This window comes from Dicentrarchus labrax, unplaced genomic scaffold (assembly GCF_905237075.1).
Source record: "Dicentrarchus labrax unplaced genomic scaffold, dlabrax2021, whole genome shotgun sequence".
Classification (NCBI taxonomy): Eukaryota; Metazoa; Chordata; class Actinopteri; family Moronidae; genus Dicentrarchus; species Dicentrarchus labrax.
The window spans coordinates 13,189,154-13,209,788 of NW_026136703.1; the positions used below are offsets into that span (position 1 = coordinate 13,189,154).

Below are 20,635 nucleotides of genomic sequence, written 5' to 3' on the forward strand. Positions count from 1 at the left end.
AAAAAAGGAAAACAATCAAGTATCTCTTTCTGTAGGTTTTATTGATAAATCTTTTAAGTGTACACGTAATTCAACATTTGTATAGTTTCAAAATATTATTGGCACAATGCCTCCTCTGTAACAATGTCAGCCAGGCATATCCAACATATACAATATATGAAGCAAATAAGAAGTTCTTACCACAAAATATATATTACTTTGTTAACTTGCTGTATTTTCATTTAAGTTTCTTGGCTTTTATTTGGGTTTGTCTTCATTTGTTACTGCATTCATAACCAAAGCATTCCCATGAGTATACACACAAGTTCTTAGGAATTTCCCACATCCAGAACACAAACTTCACCTCATCAAGCTGTAATTGCATTTTTCTCATAGCTGAACTTCCTGACCCATAAACAATACCGTGAATCACTTCAACTGACTCCAAGGATTATGGGAGTAAGGTCATCAGTCCAGCGGTGGTCACTCATTCACTTACTCACTGTTTAGAGCTCTTGGAAGACAATCTGGTCGGGCAAACAGAGCGAGATCCTCCTTGTATGTTGCTAGGTGACAACCCAGCGGGGCAGGTGGCCGTTAAGTCTGGAACTCAGTGAAACCACGAGGAGTGCTATGGGGCCCCGGAGATGCAGCACCAACGCCACCTCCTGCAGGGGCAACCACACTGCAGTCAGAGCTCACCTCTGGGGAGAGACGGATAGCATGGATATCATCAGGAACAAGCTACAGGATGTTGGTGCGTGTGGCTCATGACTGCATAAAACACCCTGGACTGTTGGAGGCGATGTTTAAAAATAACGTACAGGTGTTGGTCAGAACATACATGGTTTAAAAGTGATAAGTCATAAGTGTTTTCGTGCAATACCCAGGCCACTGACGCCTCTTATCAGTCAGGGGGACGTAAACCACTCCCATCAAAGCTCTCTTGAGAAAGGTCCCGTCACTCTGCCGATCGTACTGTTCTAGCACCTGACTGCCACCGTCAGGGCCCACCGGGAGAACCAACCGCCCACCAGGCTTCAGCTGCTCCAAGAGCTTTAATAAAGAGAGGAGAAAATACAGGAATTTCATATAAGATGATCAGTTCAGTTCAGTCAGTGTCCTCTGCATATCAATGTTCCCCCACAGCTTACAGCACTTGGGAAGATCATGTTTAGTGACTGTTTAAGACTTACTTTTCTAATGTAGATATACTACAATATGTTTAAACCTTAACTTGCTGTGTCTTGTTTGTTGACTATGGATGCAGCTGAATGAATGCACAATTTATCTTATTATACCCTTTTATATTCTACTTTCACAGGAGTAAAAGTCATCCTGCATGTTTCCTTACAGACTTAGGAACGGTAGGTGCAGCTGCACCAACGTGAATGGCATCATACGGCGCTCCCTCTGGGTAGCCGAGTCTGCCGTCTCCCACTGTGGACAGATGTATGATGTAGGTATGACTTGTGTAGCCTTTTGTAGCCGTGTAGTTTCAACATCTACATTTGAAAGGAGGCATGACTTTGACACATCCTGACTCACCTATAAGTTTGATGCGCCCAGAGGTGAGCAGTTCTGGGTCGTCAGCTTGCACATTTTTTATTGACATTTGAACCAGTTCATCGATGTGTTCAATGCCAACCACTTTACCGCTGGGTCCTGTCTACAATCAACAGAAAAATGCAGCTATTTCACTCAGTCGTATACTGCATATTATGCCAACTTAGGTGAGAAACTTTAATTAAATGATATTTGTACAGTAAGAAACATGTATATTTTATATAGGACTTACCATCCTTGCAAAGCAGGCAGTGAGATATCCACTTCCTGATCCCACATCTAATGCCGCTGCCCCTTCAGTTAGTTTGTCACTCAGCAGCTCTAATGCGTGAGCATGCTGTCAAACCAGGCCCAAAGGAAAACATCACGTGTATGTTACATCACTGAATTATAGTTCGTCTTAAGATATCTGCTCACATCTGAAAACAGTTTGGTGTTTGTTACTCACCATGTGTGGTGCACTGATGGTTGCCCTGTAGCCTGTGATAAGAAAGTTTCATAACATAGAGTCACAATCTGTGCTCAGGAAAGAGCTGTTACTTCCAAACACAACATATTCACTCAAATACCTGACAGGAAGAGTGACCTTAACCCTAACCCTAACCCTACCTATGGACTGAGGAGAGTCTGCGTAAGGATAATCTGTAGAGTAGATCCCTCTGTCTGTAGCCAGCATGGCATCAAACACTCGGTCGCTGCGGATCACCCCGTGATCTGGAGGAGAAAAGACGAGGCAATGACAGCGAACTGAACCGGAATATGTATGTAGGCTGAACTCCATTGAGTTGTGGTTCCCTTTTAATGTCAGGTGAAAATGAATTAATACAAAGAAAATGAGAATGGAAACAGCATTGGGTTGTATACCAATACTAATCACATTTTTTTTAATCACTTTCCCATAAAGGTCTGTGTTTTCCTTTATATAAGTAGCTCTCTGCAGTGTCCAAATACGACAGACTTTAACTAAAGTGTATCTTCCTAATGCAATCCTTTATTTATTTTTGTTTCGACTATTTTGTTTGTTGTACAGAGACTCTGTTCATGTATTGTGAATCCTTGTGTGTCTGTGTAGATATTCATACATACTGATACGTGTGTAATACTGTATGTAAATGTTCAATCAATACAGACACTGACACTGACAGTATTATATTAAAAATTAAACTGTCACACTCAAAATATCAAAATATCTGTAAATGTGCAGCTGGAGGTTTTTCAGTCAAATATCTCACTATATCAGACATCAGCTCATCATTACCCCTCAGCCTGCTGATGAGCTCCGGGTGTGTTTTGCCGCTGGACATCCACGCCATGGTCCGGGACAGCAGCACACCCATAGGGACTGCCACTACTGCCAGGCGCAACGCTGCTCGCATCTCCTACACCGGATCTCCCTGCAGGGACACACTGACTGTAACACACACTGACTGTAACACACACACTGACTGTAACACACACACTGACTGTAACACACACACGGATTGTAACACACACACGGACTGTAACACACACACGGACTGTAACACACACTGACTGCAACACACACTGACTGCAACACACACTGACTGTAACACACACTGACTGTAACACACACTGACTGCAACACACACTGACTGTAACACACACACGGACTGTAACACACACTGACTGTAACACACTGACTGTAACACACACACTGACTGTAACACACACACTGACTGTAACACACTGACTGTAACACACACTGACTGTAACACACACACTGACTGTAACACACACTGACTGTAACACACACTGACTGTAACACACTGACTGTAACACACACTGACTGCAACACACACTGACTGTAACACACACACTGACTGTAACACACACTGACTGTAACACACACTGACTGTAACACACACACTGACTGTAACACACACTGACTGTAACACACACACACTGACTGTAACACACACTGACTGTAACACACACTGACTGTAACACACACACACTGACTGTAACACACAGTGACTGTAACACACACTGACTGTAACACACACACACTGACTGTAACACACACTGACTGTAACACACTGACTGTAACACACACACACTGACTGTAACACACACACACTGACTGTAACACACACTGACTGTAACACACACACACTGACTGTAACACACACTGACTGTAACACACTGACTGTAACACACACACACTGACTGTAACACACACACTGACTGTAACACACACACACTGACTGTAACACACACTGACTACACACACACACTGACTACACACACACACTGACTGTAACACACACACACTGACTGTAACACACACTGACTGTAACACACACACACTGACTGTAACACACACACACTGACTGTAACACACACTGACTGTAACACACACACTGACTGTAACACACACTGACTGTAACACACACACACTGACTGTAACACACACACACTGACTGTAACACACACTGACTGTAACACACACACTGACTGTAACACACACTGACTGTAACACACACACTGACTGTACACACACACTGACTGTAACACACACACACTGACTGTACACACACACACTGACTGTAACACACACTGACTGTAACACACACACACTGACTGTAACACACACACTGACTGTAACACACACACACTGACTGTAACACACACACTGACTGTAACACACACACACTGACTGTAACACACACACACTGACTGTAACACACACTGACTGTAACACACTGACTGTAACACACTGACTGTAACACACACACTGACTGTAACACACACTGACTGTAACACACACTGACTGTAACACACTGACTGTAACACACACTGACTGCAACACACACTGACTGTAACACACACACTGACTGTAACACACACTGACTGTAACACACACTGACTGTAACACACACACTGACTGTAACACACACTGACTGTAACACACACACACTGACTGTAACACACACTGACTGTAACACACACTGACTGTAACACACACACACTGACTGTAACACACAGTGACTGTAACACACACTGACTGTAACACACACACACTGACTGTAACACACACTGACTGTAACACACTGACTGTAACACACACACTGACTGTAACACACACACACTGACTGTAACACACACTGACTGTAACACACACACACTGACTGTAACACACACTGACTGTAACACACTGACTGTAACACACACACACTGACTGTAACACACACACTGACTGTAACACACACACACTGACTGTAACACACACTGACTCACACACACACTGACTAACACACACACACTGACTGTAACACACACACACTGACTGTAACACACACTGACTGTAACACACACACACTGACTGTAACACACACACACTGACTGTAACACACACTGACTGTAACACACACACTGACTGTAACACACACTGACTGTAACACACACACACTGACTGTAACACACACACACTGACTGTAACACACACTGACTGTAACACACACACTGACTGTAACACACACTGACTGTAACACACACACACTGACTGTAACACACACTGACTGTAACACACACACACTGACTGTACACACACACACTGACTGTAACACACACTGACTGTAACACACACACACTGACTGTAACACACACACTGACTGTAACACACACACACTGACTGTAAACACACACACTGACTGTAACACACACACACTGACTGTAACACACACACACTGACTGTAACTGATCCAGCTTCACAGTTTACAGCCATAATAACAAGTTAACGTTGCATTTTAAACACATACTGTTATTGATCATTTGTTAACGCTATTGTGAGTTCTTCAAATAGTCAATGCTCACGGTTAGAGTCATTAATGGAGGTCAGCAGAGCTTGTTTACCTTTATAGCTCTCCAGTCGTCACCGATCCGTCCTTCCAGCTTGACACATACTTCCGGGCTCCAGCCTCAGCGAACCAGAGCGCCTGGCCAATCAGAAGCGTCCTTTCCAACGGAGATCCAATCATCTCGAAGCAGTTTGATAGGCGGTTACAGCGTCCAATCATATCACCCTAAATAAGGAAGTGGGCTGTTTCTCATTAAAGATTGTGGACCATGGACACAGTTAGCTAGCGAGGCTAATCTTTAATCTTTACATTCATGCATTTGGAGAAATATAACAGTTTATCTATTGAGACGTTCGCACAGGTAAGACACGTTTGTAATTTATTATGACGGCAAACCGCTTGAAGAACATTTAAAATGCACAACGATAGGCAACACAACAGGTTAAACAAATCCTAGCTCAAGTGTGTTTATATAAATGAAGTTCTGATTGCTCTTCGTTTTGGGAAAATTGCGTAGTTTCCCTCTTTTGTCTCTGAATGTCTAACGAACACACTGGATGTTAGTGAAAGAACCAGACCACAACAATATGAGCCTAACGCTAGCTGGTGTTTAAAACTGATGTTGACATCTGTTCTAACTCAGTACACCACAATGGTTGACGACTTCGAGGGACAGGAGGTCCGGTCCAGCGGGGAGCTGTGGTCCGAAATCTGCTCCAGTCTGCCGGAGGTGCGAGCTGAAGCGGCTCCAGAGAACAACCCGGAGTTCAAAGACTCATTCCAGCCAGCAGCACAGGTCGGAACCCGGGTCAATGGACAGTCAAACGGGACAAATACTGGTTCCTCTGGTGCCGAATGGGAACCCATGGAGGATTCTGAGATCTACATAGCCAGCTTAGGTACAAGCGTCCTTCCTGTCTCTTCCTCACCCTTTGTTGCCTGTAGGTCTTTCAGGTTACATTTAGCTCACCTTGTCCTCCATCCAGGAGACTATAGCCACATATATCCAACATATATTTCTCTGTAGGCCTGATGGTGTGTCAGAGTCCATCAAAATGAAAACATGTCACCCAACTCTTCTCCAGTGTGCAGTGCTTTACTTTACTTAACTTCATCATAGTTGTGTCTGTGGTTGTGTTAGGTTCACCCTCATGGAGTCCATAAATGTGTCATGCAACTTGTATAGAAATTACACTAAACACTGGTTAAACTTTACAGTTATCATTTCAAAAAGGTTTTGAGTCAGTCTCATATAAAAATGTGTAGATACTGATGTGTTTTCTGCTGTAGATACTTTGTGAGAATTGTGTAATCATCATTAAATAGATGGTGTCTGCTACATTAAATGTCCCCTATACTGTTCTTTGAAGGTTTTATTTCATAAAACTTGGCCCACCTCTGCTGTAGCATACTGTGGGTAAACCTGTGACCACATTACTAATGCATTATATCTTTTTATTTTACTCCGAATGGTTATTTTGTGTACCTAGTATTTCTAGTGATTTATAAGTTATAACTATGACATATATACATTGATTAGTCAATTGATTTAAGTCATTTTTCAAACAAAAATGCAGGACATTTCCTTGTTTTCTTGTTCTTTAATTGTGCTGTTTGTCTTTGACTCATTCAATCGTAAACTGAATATTTTAATATTTTGCAGTGGTGTTTGGGGAAAATCAGCAATTTGATATAATCACCTTGGGCTTTATAAAACTGTAATGACATTATGTAGACTGAACCACCTTGATGGTGGCAAAAAAAAGCATGGTACATTTAGAGATGTGTTTCATTTTGATGGACTGTGTGTGTGTATATATATACTGCCCCTGAAATGTCAGCATTTTGATTTAAAATGCAAAATATAGTATTTTTTTGTCTACTTTTTGGTGCAGAGAACCGCCTGAAGAAACTAAAGGGCCAGTCCAGTGATGTGACCTCCAGGGACATGTTGCGCTCGTTGTCTCAAGCTAAGAAAGAATGCTGGGATAGATTTCTGCACGACGCCCAGACCTCAGAGCTCTTCCAAGGCGGTGAAATGGATCAGAGGTAGGCTGGGAGGGAGGGGTTACACACACATACTGCATTGATATTGACATATAATATTTTTATATATTCTTATAACTTCAGTTGTTGCAGGAATAACTCCCATCGGCTGTTGTTTTTTTCCTGTAATATCCTCTAAACCTACTAGTTTGTGTAATTTGCTTCACATTTTGTGTTGCATGCACAACACCAATCTCCCTGGTAGTAAAGACCTCGAAATAGATATCTTCTCATGCTTTTGTACGTCCCCTCCTTCCCCAGTGCTCTTGAACACTTTAAGAGGTGGTTGATTCCTGAGAAGGTGGCCATCAGCGCAGAGGAGCTGGAATATCTCCTGAGGCCGTCTCAGAGCAAGGAAGCAGCTGAACCCAACCAGACAGAGAACGAAGAGGACACGGACGGAGAGAGACACAACCCCGAGGAAGATGATACTCACAGCCCGGAGAAATGAGTGGGTTTAAAATAGTCACACTAAAAGAAGAACTCATTTGGCACGCATTCAGTAAGGGTGACTTGTTACCGCCATGCTCATTTTGAGCTGCATTATCTCATGGCAGTGTTTTGGCCAAAGCTTTTGTTAACAGTGGTCAAAGAGGCAATTATAGCCCTTCATCATCCTCTGTATCCCCAGCAACTGAGTGTTAAGTACTTATTCAGTCACACGTGTTTTGTCCTTGCTATTCATCCCTTCAAACAAATCACACCATAAAAATATATAATGAAGAATTTGAAATTAGACTTGTTTGTCCTGTTGCAGTAGAATTTACATGTAATCTGTGTAGTGACTACAGTATCTGTTACAAGAATGGCGCTCTACTTTCAATACAAATGCAAAGACTAATGAAGGACCACAGTCTCGTGTTGTAAATTAGACTCTGATGACGTACGCTGTTAATTATCTTGCAGAGACATTATTTTTCTGTAATCAAACATTTTTTCTGACGGACCTCTAGAGTAAGAATATATTCCTGAAAATATTGTAACATATTGTGTAACATCTTTATGTTTACCATGTTGATTTTACATGTGAAGTTTTACCCATGTTTCAATAAAAAACAAGTAGAATTGATTCTGTTTGTTTGTCTGCTCCTTGGTGGAAACAAGGGCACAAGGGCACTTATATTTAACTAGCTGAGGAACAGCTTCTCATGCACTGAATTTTATGTGTGTGCACGTTCTTCTTCTTGTCTTTTATGAGGAGGAACTATTTGAGATAAAGACTGAGAGTGAGGACATATTTGCAAAGTGAGGACACGGGTGTTTTAGGGACAAGGTTAGAAGATGTATATTTTGTGGTTATGGTTTAGGGTTAGGGGCTAGGGGAAATATAGACATACAAAGAGAGGGTGTCTGTCTGGTTTCTCCCTTGTGGATTACCTTTGTAGATACTGTAGTATTTTTAGATGGCAGCAAAGAACCAAATTTTATTCATTCACAAACTGTAGTAGATTCCACACAGGGAGTGCCACACTGTAAACTGTAAAACAGATTTATAATGTGACATATTTAAAGACAAAACTATTTATCAATAATAATATAAGAATTTCTGTTTAATATGGGCTTGATCTCTTGGCCTTCTCTGTCCAAACATTGCCATGTTGATTGTATGAAACTTTCTTCTGAAAGGGAAACATCATTTTCTTTATATATAATATATATATAATATACTTTTACTTGTGTATAATTCAATGCATAACATTTACTTTTAATGGGGTATTATTGCATTGACTTATAATTCAATATGTGATGTGATGACTTTCCAGACAGTTATTATGCTATAACAGTTGGTATGTTATTGTGATGTGAAGCAGTGGTCTGAAGGTTGTATTTACTTTTACCTTCCGATGGACCGACACTACACATAGACAACTGAATTAAAACATTATTTTGAAACTGTCTCAAACTCACAAATCTGAATATGACACAAAAACTTATAAATATAGAATATTACAGTTGAGTGAAAACGTGTAAAATATTTAGTGCAGGATATAATGTATGGCAATTTCCATTTTATTGGCAAGGTTTAGTTCTGTAGGAACCATAGCAGCTGTTTCATTGTTATTACTTTTACGCTAACCTCTAAAAGTGGGGAAGATCTTCTCAACTCATCACTTCTGAATGACGTCTCTTCAGGATTAGGCTTAGGGTAATTTAAAAGACATATATTAAAATCTATATTAGCATATTTTAGATGTCTGGTTGACACTTAGACACCAGTTCTCAGCTGAGTACAAACTATCTCCAGAAACAAGCTGACAGGCAAGTCATGGTGTTGTCCTAAATGTTCCCTCTGTCATCAGTAATGGAGACAAAGTTCAGGAGTAATGGTGACTGTATGGGCTTTCTCAACACCATCATTTCAAACTGAAAAAAGAAAGACACTGTAATGCTTTTGGCTCATCTCTGACACTAAAAAGAAATGCGGGAGCAGGTATGTGTAACGCTTATCAGTTCAATTTTCTATTTAAAAAATGAAAAAAAAAATAGAAAATTTGATTAGATTCTCCCAGCATTCTTGGTGTTGAGACAGTCAATAAAAAATAAAAATATAAAGAACTTCACAACCAAAAGCTTGAGAAACAGTATGAATGTGCTATGTGTCCTGCGGTGTTGTTGTATTATTAGTTTTAGCTAGATTTATCTAATAAATTGGCAACAGAGTGTTATTCTGAATTAAATCAATTCAGCCTGGGAAAATCTTAAAACGTGTTCATTTGAATAACAGCAGCCGTGGCTTTATCCTCTAATGTGAATCAATTTCTGTTGGGGTCCTGGACATGAAACCTTCGGGATACTCTTGATTAGCCTGCTGTCTATCTTCTACGACCCAGAGGACTGAGAGTGTGAAATCAATTGAATGCAGGCAAGTAAAACAGTGTTTGTTCTCAGTTTTCTTTCAAGTGGAGAACAAATTCTGCCACTTATCTTGACATAATAAAGTGGACTTTATTACACTTATTTTGGAGGATGCTTATTACAATTATTACTATTTCAGTGACTTAGTTAGTGACTTGCCAAATGTCCAGGTCTCAACAAGCCCTGCTTTGTGGTAATTATGTATTGTGATGACAGATAATAGTGTGAAACCCTGAATGGCAGGAAATTAAAATTTGATTGACACCCATCCTCAATTAAAATGTAATTTCCATCTGTGGAAGGTGTTAACACAGAAACCCACCTGTGAAGTCCCTTGAGAAAATGAGCTTCAGTAACCATTTAACCCGAAATGTCATCCCTGGAAAAAGAAAATGTATTTAAAGGAGCTGTAAGAATTAACTAAAATGATCAACAAGATGTGAAGAAATAAAGTTTTGATGTCAAAGAGGTAGGCTATTATGTTGAAGAGATATATATTGAAGTTAGCCTGCTAACTAGCTAGCCCCGGCCTGTCCTGTCTTGTAATACCATTTTGATAGAGACAAGTCACTGTTGTGTCCAATCTGCCTTCAATCCAACATTAAAGGATGGAGAATTTTGGATTATATTATAGTATCGACCTAAAATAACCCCCAATAATTAATATTTAATCTATATAGCTATTGATTTAGATTCAGAGTTTCCACAATCATACATTTTATTTATCATAACTGTACTGTAAATGAGTTTACAAGAACTGATTCCCTTTCACGAAGTTACAATAATGAAAAACTGATTATGGAAACAGGTTGAATCTTTGAACAACAATATTGATGGTGTGAGTGGCACAGATAAAACTGCTAATTTTCAAGCTGGTTTTTACTGAAGCCACAGTCAAAACCGTGTGTAAACACCAACAAACAGGCAGAGAAAAACATCTTTTAAGAACCAAGATATCCCTGGGTTGACATTACCAAGAGCAATTTCCTCAAATGTTGAAGTTTGGCTTCTACGCAGCGCTCCAGAAACTGGGAGACATCTGCAGGTACTGAAGACAAGGGATAGTCTTCTCTGTTAGATTTCCTGCCACTTCGATGACAAGTTGAGACAAGTGTACACGGGATCATGACCGCCTTTTACGCCTCTGTGATAGTATTAAAGATAGCTGCAAGACCCATTTTTACCAAGGACAAAATATCTGTATCAGGGAGTAGATGGTTGCAAGACAATCCCAGACAAGGTTCAGGCAGTAGATACAAGGGAAACCAACCAAATGGGGCTTCAAGCCCGTCACACATCACAGAGGCACCTTCAGGGGGCCACGTGATGGCCCACCTGTATTTGTGAAGTGGATGGACACACATGAGGTTGCTGTCTGCTCCACAGTGCATGTGGCACACTCCATTGGCATGGTGCAAAGGAAGGAGTAGAGCCAGGCCGATTCACCGTGGCTGTCCCGTGCCCCTCAACTGTATAAGGCCATGGCCCACGAATCAAACAGCCTCCAACAAATACAGATGGTGTGCCATGAATGTCTGTCCTTGTTTGGAGATGGCTGGTCAGATTCGACATGTTCAATTAGTCCTTGTTTGATGAAGTTTGGTCAGTTTGCCATGCTTTCACAAAGCCTGACAGTATGCATGTAGTATGCATATCCATTGCAACACATTCCCAGTATTAGCTTTAAACTCAGTGGACCAGCTGTGCATTTGTTGTCATTGTTGTGTTGAGTGAGGCGATTTAACTGAAATGGCTTTGTTTGGACCTTGGAAAGAGAGGAACTTTCTATTTGTTAAGAGATCCATTAAACTGACTGACTGAAACATTTCAAAGAATCAAGGTAATTTTAATCATTTTCAACACAGTGTTGCGAAAAGAAATGTAAACTGTAAGCCCCTTCATGCTTCATGCACATAGAACAGAGCTACACTTATTACCGTTATTTGTCACAAACCTTAAATTTGAACACAAAAGCTTATTGAGATTCCAAATGTGTATAAAAGTAATGACAAAATAATGATAAAACTGCTTTACGAATCCTTAATATTTTCTATGTCCTCCAAGTCATGGACATCTTCATTATCTTCACAATCAGCCCTCCGTTCCCTTCAAGTAGTCCTATGCTAATGAGTTTCGTCCTGGATTACCCTCTTGATGAATCACACGGTCAACACTGGTCTTTTGATACCAAGACAGTTTACAATTTTTAAATTAGTTTTAGTTTTATGAATATTTAAGATGTGTACTGCTAGAGAGAGATCATGTTTTTTCATTTAATTGTTCAATTTTTGGTCTTTTCCCTGATGTTGGTTTCTGGGTGTTTTACAGGAAAGTGTCCTTGTTATTAAGAACCACACAGCTGGAAATTTGACATCCGGCATTAAAAATGATTCAGGGAAGGTGGTGGCACAGACTATTCCAGATAATGATTTGTGATTTTTTTTTTCTCCTTCATGTACAATTAGTAAGTCAGAAAATGTCAGACATTATGATTGACAATATATAAAAAATTAAACAATATCATGTATATAATATCATGTAAAATATTATAGAATTATAAAAAAATTGTGTCTGGGACGCTATATATTGATTATTTAAAACCACAGACACATTTAAAGTCCCAAAAGGAAAATTATTGTGATTCCATGGCAGATAAAAATACAATAAAGAGGGCAAGGTCGTTATAAATTCACAATTTATTACCAGAGAGGCACTATAGTTCCCAGGGGGAATATCATAGGAGACTAAAATGATTGTTCGTTGGGGGTGATTGAGATGACAGACAAGCTTCTTTTTTCCCACACTGGATGTGACTCACTCACATGAACACATAGTGTATGCTGTGTGAGAAAGAGAAAGAGCACACCTCTTTATTCTGAAGCAGAGCGGGCTGCAGTGAAGAGGTAAAGCTGCACAACAGTGGGACTCCCAACAGACAGAAGACGCATACAGTTGCGCTGGATTGTTCAAGACATTTCAGAAATGTCTGACTGACATCTTTCAGAGGTATTATTTCTTTTAATTTCTACTTTTTGAAAATGCCCTCCTGTAACTATCAAATTTGTATAAGATTATTTCTTTGGGAAGAAATTCTTTAATTATACGGTTGTATGTTTTGGGGCTTAAAACATGCTGCTTAAGAGTTATAAAAAGGCAAATTGCTGTATGTGAATTATCTGCAGATGGATTTCTCACTGATAAATTCAGCTCAATTAGGCAATGAGCTGATTCAGCATGAGAAAAGCAAAATTTAACTAATATTCCTTGGAAAATTCTGATAATTTAATAAGAGAAATACAGTAACATTTTGATAAATGCTGTGGTCAGGAGGTCTTGCTCAGCTTAAGTAGGTCATTAATAAGCACTTATTCATGCATGTTTTTCCTTTACAGATGTAATAATGAAGCTTTCCTTTAAAAGAGAATTTGACTATGTTTGACTTGTTTTGTATAGATACTGACTGTTGTTGCTATGTAGATACAATGTGATTCATTGTTTTTTTTTTATGTCTGGAACTGACAAAATGATAATACAAAAAATGCCACAAAAAAAAAAAGATGCCATCCAGACAGATGTTATTTATCCTCATCTTATCCTGCAAATTTAAATAGATAAATAGATGGATAAATAGAAATAGAAAAGCCCCTGAAGCACTTTGTTCCTCGTTATTGCTGTCATGTGGTTTTTGTTAATGAACCAAATCTTTAAGCCACCGTCTTGAGAAACAGAAATCGCTCCAAGCCTCTGTGCAAAATGTGTAATAAATCAGCATTCAAGCCCATTTTCACACTCTGGCTTAACATGTGATTGTACGGTGCCAGGCGATGAGTATTTCCTATTGCTTAGCAATAACGGGATGATTGACCTCAGTCTACATGTACAGGTGTTTCGGCAGATGGTCAGGATGAGATTCTTGAGAATCAGACTCTAAAAATATTATTTCTGCTGTATATGGAAAGAGCTAAGAAGAAAAGAAGGGCTGAAAACAAGCTCACATGGACTGGACAGATGATCGCTGGCTGGTTATGAAAATGAGTCAAAGAGTGAGATGGAAAGGATTTGGAGAGGGAGGGAGGAATAAAGGCTGAGAAGTGTAATGTGAAGAGGAGAGGAGGAAGAGATGAGACAGATGAAAGTAAAAGGATGTATTATCGTTGAGGGGGACTTTTTCTTATCATATTGATTGGCTGAGAGTTTTGAAGATGGTCACTAATTAGTCTGTCTAAAGGTGACTCATCTCTTCAATCTCTATATCTCATCATGATGTTAATATCACTTTATGTTGAATCAAAATGTTGTTCAATAAGTTATGAAATAGTCTCATTATAAATGCTTTGTTATTCATTCTGGCCTCTGCAGCTATGGACTGGGAGAAGTCATTGAACCGATCCGGGGGGGACTCTTCTACTCCAGCCTCTTCTTCATCTCCATCCATGTCTGACACTTTGTCCTGCTGCAACTCCTCTCACCCCCTCTTATTGACCTCCCCATTCTTGGCCCCTTCCTTTTCTGGCCTGGACCTCCTGTACGACCTGAAGCTCGTCTTCATCCCTCTCTACTCGGCCGTGGTCCTGGTTGCCTGCTCCGGCAACCTCCTCTTGCTCTTTCTCATTTGGCACAACAAGAAAAGACACAACACCACAAACTTCCTCATCAGCAACCTGGCGCTCGTTGACTTGGTCATGTGCATCTTCTGCGTCCCTTTGACTGCATCCTACGCTTTTGACCAGCGTGGATGGGTATTTGGTCCCCACATGTGTCATTTTGTTACTGTCATGCAGTCTGCAGCCGTCTACGCAGCAGTCCTGTCCCTCATGGCCATTGCAGTGGATCGTTACGTGGTTGTGGCCTATCCCATCCGCAAAAGAGCAGGGTGCCAGTTCTGCTGTGGTCTGGTGGCCCTGATCTGGCTGTCCTCTCTGGCTTTATCCACACCTACAGCCCTACACACTGTTTACCTGGACTTGCGGGCGGCAGGGCTGCAGATGGCTGTGTGTGAGGAGTTCTGGGATGGCCAGGAGCGAGGCCGCCTCATCTACTCCTGTTTCATTCTCTTCTTCTCCTACTTTCTCCCACTGGCTGCTGTCTCCATTTCCTACTGTGCTATATCCTATCAGCTGAAGCAGAGGACCACGTCGGGCTTGACGGCGTGTCCTGAGTTGAGATCTGCAAGGGCTGCATGGGGCAGACGGAGGAGGAAGACCTTTTGCCTGCTGCTGGTGTCCGTCCTCTGTTTTGCCTTCTCGTGGCTCCCCTTACAGGTACATGTGGGTTAGTGAGCTTTAGACGTTCTAGCTTTGGACAGAGCCAAGATAGCTGTTTTACCCTGTTTCCAGTCTTTGTGCTAAGCTAAGCTAATGGCTGCTGACTGTAGTTTTTATATTTACCATACAGATATAGAGCAAAACATCTTCAGACTGAAATGACCACACTGAATCACTCTTGTCACTGACTAATCTGGTAGCTTTTAGCAGTGGAGCTGCTCACTGGTGAAAGCACCATTATCATCTCAGTGATGTTACTTCCTTGTTAAAAGCTCATTAAAAGGCCACAAAAGCCACAGAAACACATGTTTCTGTAAAATAGGCAAAGTGAACCACAAGCTAAATGTTAACTCTTCTGGAAAAGGAATTAAATTATTGAATTAAATGGTATTTTCCTTGGATGAAAGCTTTGGATAACACAGTTTAACTTTACAGGTGGTGAATCTAATCTGTGACCTGGACACAGACTTCTCCATCTTAGGGAAGGATTACGTGAACATCATCCAGGTGTCGAGTCACCTGTTCGCCATGAGCTCCGCCTGCTATAACCCTTTTATTTACGCCTCATTGCACGACAAGTTCCTCTCCTGCCTGTGTCACCACTTCCTGTCTCGGAGAAGAAGAAAAGGAAAGGATAGGGGTCAAGGGTCAAGCATCCTGACAATGTCACACAGAGTGCCACGCCTGTTCACCTCCACCATCCTGGCAGATTTACCAGGGGCTGTTGTAAATAACAGTGGTCCTCAGGACAACTATGCTTAAATTGTTGTTTCAATTGAACAGCCACAAAAAATTTATCCATTGGTGTTTTCTTCAGCTCAGTCGGATGAAAATCTCTGCATGTGTACGTAATGATTTATATTCTTCAAAAATGTATGAACATTTATATACTGAAAGTCTATTTAGCACTAAAAATATGCTATTGTGAGCTTAAAAATATATTTTAGACAGTGATCTTGCTCTAATCTTGTAGTTTTTCCATCTAATTGTTGTACATATTCATATTATTGGGAATTTCTAATGATCTAAATGTTTATTTGCCATTCCTGTCCACTTTAACTGATAGTGTATTAGGATAATTATATAAGTGCATTACATGTATAATATTAAATCTACTTTGTTGAATGTCACTCAGTAAACAAGGTTTATATAAATCATCTTTTCCACCCCATTCATTTGTTTTTGTGGGGATAAAATAGGAACATGAAGAGTTTCTGTGATAATGAATGAATAATGTATTTCTGTCATTCACTTTAGCCTTGAGTCAATGAATGCGTTTCACACTTTCTGCTGCAGCTGTGACATTTGACGCACCACAGTATAAAATCTGCAGAGCGTTTAAATGTCAACTTTTAGATGGTGAGAGGAAAAATCTGTGCTGGTTATTAGCATGTGTGAAACAGTAAAGAGTGAATAAACCTGAGAGAAAATGTATAGAGAAATAAAAAACAGAAACTTTATGACCGTGCTTACTAAATGCAAATGATGACCATTAACTTGTGTTAGATATGAATGTGAAAACACAGCAAAATACGACAATAAAACACATAGCCAGTTAAATTTTTTAAATCAGTTGATAGCTGGCAGCATGTTTCAAATTACCTACTGTATACAAATGTTTAACATATGTATAATATTACTGCAAGATACTGCGTGTCTTTTTTTTTTCCTGTAACTGTCACACTAATAAAAAATGTATGATGAATGTTGGTTTAACTACTTGAATCCCTAGTACTACTGATTGTGTTTTAGCACCAGCTCAGAGCAGCTCTAGTGAAAGATGAGTCACTTTTACCTGAAAACAAACAGTAAAAATGAGCAGTCTGGTGAGTAATGCATGCACCTTTGAGGGGTTTCTCTGCACCTCGATTGTAAATCCTGATGCTGTCATGACCCCAGCCACGCTGGGTCAGAGCTGTCAACTTGTAACAAGTGAAAGAGTATGGAAGTATGGAGTAGGAAGTATGGAAGTATTGGAGCTAAAACTGGATTATATTCAGTGGATATGCTATATACACATATATATAAAAATTAAAACTTAGGTTGAAATCAAGTGTTACTCATCGCCTAAATTGATTTTATGTGATTATTATCTCTAATGAAAGCTAACAACCATTAAAAAGAAGTCTTATTTTGAAAGATCTTTAGAAACCTTCTGTTCGCCTTTATGATCACGATGATGAGATACCGGTTCTCCAGAAACCACAATAATGTTTGAGTGTGTCTGTTAGCTAATATTAATGGCTTTAGCTAACAAATTTCAACCATTTATCCATTACTTTTGCAATCATCTCAGAATATAGCAAAGATTACTCAGATTCTGCAAAAGGCATCATACATGTAAGCACAGGTGTTACTTTATTCCATAAAAAGTTATAGAGTGAATGGAGTCCTTTTTCAAAAGCAAAGGCCACCTAATGGGTCTAATTTTAAACTTTCTAAATGGCTAATTTTCTTGATCTAGTCTAGTTCTTAGATTTTATCTAACAAAAAAAGAGCATCTGACACAAAGGTTTGAGGTAGAGGTTGCTTATTTCAGACACCCAGAACTCCTTTTCATACCAATTTACAGAGTAAAAGTATACGTATTAGCAACTGACGGTTGGGAGCTGATTGTCAAGTGCAGACAGTGAAAGGTCAGGTGAGCTACAGTCTGAATATTTAAGTTCACGACAGAAGATAAGATGAGACTGCGTGTTGAATATTATATCAAGTGCAACCTCTGCTAAGAGGAGCATGAGATGGTGCACATGCAATATATTGTATGCAAATTATACTTCTACTCATATTTATCCTGATATTCTCATGTCTGATTGTGTTGTGATCACCCTTTATGAAAATGCAAATGCAAGCAGGCTTAACAAAGTCTTTTCATGCAAATGGTCAGTGGTCTTGATATATAAGTATCAGTCGTGTGCTGTGGGTATAAATACAATGGACATAATGGTCCTCTTTCATTCTCAGGCAGTTCAGATTGTTCCCCTGAATTCTATGCATTTGTCATTTATGAAACAACATGAGCAGAAAAACAATATAAAGTACTGGTTTGTATATATAATACTATGGTGTTGTTCTAATATCTACTCTGTCTGACAATACAAAAACAGCAAGCATCAAACAAGGCAATTCTGCAATAACCTTGTAGGGCATTTTGAGATGAAGAAAACAATTTACAGGCTTTCACTTGCTATTGCAGTGTATTTTTTTTTTTCTCTCTAGACTTCCAAGTCTCTAAAAAAAAAAAACCTCCCGTGGAGTCACAGCTTTACCTGGAGGGTGCACTGTAGGCAGAGGTTTATGAAAAACCCAGAATAATTAGTGAGAGTTTTGATGGAGCATGAAAATCCTGAATGTCAGATATGTAATGGATTTTCTGTGTCTTCATGTGGAGAGGATTTTGCACAGACCAAAAGAGTTTCAGCAAAAACAGATCTCTCTGAATAAAACCAGAAAGCATTACTTCTGCCTCTTATGTAAGTCAGACAAAAACACCGTCCTGTTAAAAAAATTTTATAAGCAGAATGTGTTGTAGCAACATTCAACATGCTTATAAATTAAGAATTATAATAAGAAAAGCCACAATTGCCACAATAATATGAAACTGTCTAAAAGGTAAAGCCACCATGGCTTCAGTACATTTATGTGTGTACAGCTGTACAGAGGGCAGGAACGGTTCAAAAGACAGCGGAGTGGTGCAAAATTGGAATGAGTCAGCCTGTGGAAAGCCTTGCAGGTGTGTAATTTAAACACTGAAACAACTCATGTAGCTAGCTGACATGACAGAAGGAAATCACATTTGAAGCCTGTTCTTCACCTCTGCAGACAGTTCTGACACGTGGGAAAATCTTTTGTTCAAGAGGCCTTGGGGGAAAAGGCGGGTTTTCCTCTTAAGTGTATGTCTAAACAATGATACATGGTTGCTGATTTGATTGGTCACAACTGGCTGTTATCAATAGAAGTGGGCTACAATTAGGGCTCGAGCAGCGACTGCTGCAAAGCCCCATTGAAATTCACATTGGTGTAGCAAAATGGCTCGACAGCGCCTCCTAAACGCAGCCCTTGAGGCAAAAAAGACAAAAACTTTTAATTTGATCAGTGCAATCTAAAGACCATTACGATTAAAAGGTTGCTATTTGTGACTGTGCATCAAATCCGTGGCTTGGTGTTGAATTTCGACATTTTGCCATGAAATAGGAAGTTGTCATAATGTCAGTGTACTTCTGTACAATCTGCACCAAACTTTTTTTAATAAGAGTCCCGCCATGAAAACATCTACATGCTATATGTCATACTCCACCTACTGGAAGCAGGAAGTGAGCCTTATATGGCAACCATCATCTGATTGAATGCGACCACTGCACGCACCGCCGTCAGCGGACTGCGAGTGCCCGTTCATCGCTGCTTGCAGCTTTAATCAAAATTGGTTCACAACTTATTTTTGTATGTTTTTCCCACACAGCTCTATCAGGAGCTCAAGTACCCGCTGCAACATCGATCATGTTCCAAATATCTTCATTTCAGTGTTATGTTTTGCATAGAATTGATTAGGTCAGTTTGGTCAAGCTTACATTGAGTATCAGTAAATGGACCATTTATTTAATTGAATAAATTACTATTTATTCCTTACTTTCAGCTATTTCAACGGTTTATTACTTTTAGAAGTTGAAAAAGTTAGCTGAAAGCGCTGTTCATTTTCGTTTATCTAATACCTTTCACTAAATAATTCAACTTTTTATCCATTACTTAGCTAACTATTTGAACTGTTTATCTAAACATTTAAACCTAACATGAACTATTTCCATTTCTTTTAGCTAACATTAACATTTTCAACTGTTTATCTAAAACTTTAGCTAACAATTAAAACAATTTAAATAATGTTAAGCTAACGTTACAGTTAACTATTTCAGTCGTTTATTCATTATGTAAAGATGTCAACTGTTTGAGTCTCCTTTACTTGTAGCTAACTATTTCGACTGTTTATTCATACTTTTAGCTACCATTTTATCCATTAGCCAACTTTCAACAAAGCTATGTCATCTTCCCTGCTCACTTGCTTTGTTTCCTGCACTCTCAGTGGCAACATGAGGCGTTCAGATGTTCCATCTA

General features: G+C 39.7%; 3 protein-coding genes across 4 annotated transcripts; 2 read left to right on the top strand and 1 right to left on the bottom strand.

Annotated features, from left to right (window-relative positions):
• Positions 1-22: 22 nt before the first annotated feature.
• pcmtl (l-isoaspartyl protein carboxyl methyltransferase, like) lies at positions 23-5,505 on the bottom strand. 2 transcript variants are annotated; one of them, XM_051389676.1, is made up of 9 exons: positions 5,419-5,505; positions 2,804-2,939; positions 2,155-2,259; positions 1,994-2,025; positions 1,778-1,882; positions 1,528-1,648; positions 1,334-1,419; positions 866-1,035; positions 23-647 (listed from the first exon to the last, which is right to left on the bottom strand). In XM_051389676.1, exons 2-9 carry the CDS (start codon positions 2,919-2,921, stop codon positions 611-613), a joined length of 774 nt encoding a protein of 257 aa, XP_051245636.1. In that variant the 5' UTR covers positions 2,922-2,939; positions 5,419-5,505; the 3' UTR covers positions 23-610. The 2 variants fall into 2 exon arrangements, with proteins under 2 accessions (XP_051245636.1, XP_051245638.1); XM_051389678.1 differs by having other exon boundaries at positions 23-683.
• An 83-nt stretch (positions 5,506-5,588) lies between these two features.
• ccdc32 (coiled-coil domain containing 32) lies at positions 5,589-8,478 on the top strand. The gene is made up of 4 exons (XM_051389684.1): positions 5,589-5,724; positions 6,007-6,262; positions 7,259-7,412; positions 7,671-8,478. Exons 1-4 carry the CDS (start codon positions 5,677-5,679, stop codon positions 7,858-7,860), a joined length of 648 nt encoding a protein of 215 aa, XP_051245644.1. The 5' UTR covers positions 5,589-5,676; the 3' UTR covers positions 7,861-8,478.
• A 4,721-nt stretch (positions 8,479-13,199) lies between these two features.
• On the top strand, positions 13,200-16,575 carry prlh2r (prolactin releasing hormone 2 receptor). The gene is made up of 3 exons (XM_051391999.1): positions 13,200-13,271; positions 14,625-15,526; positions 15,965-16,575. The coding sequence occupies exons 2-3, from the start codon at positions 14,627-14,629 to the stop codon at positions 16,289-16,291; spliced, it is 1,227 nt and encodes a 408-aa protein (XP_051247959.1). The 5' UTR covers positions 13,200-13,271; positions 14,625-14,626; the 3' UTR covers positions 16,292-16,575.
• The last annotated feature ends 4,060 nt before the right edge of the window (positions 16,576-20,635 follow it).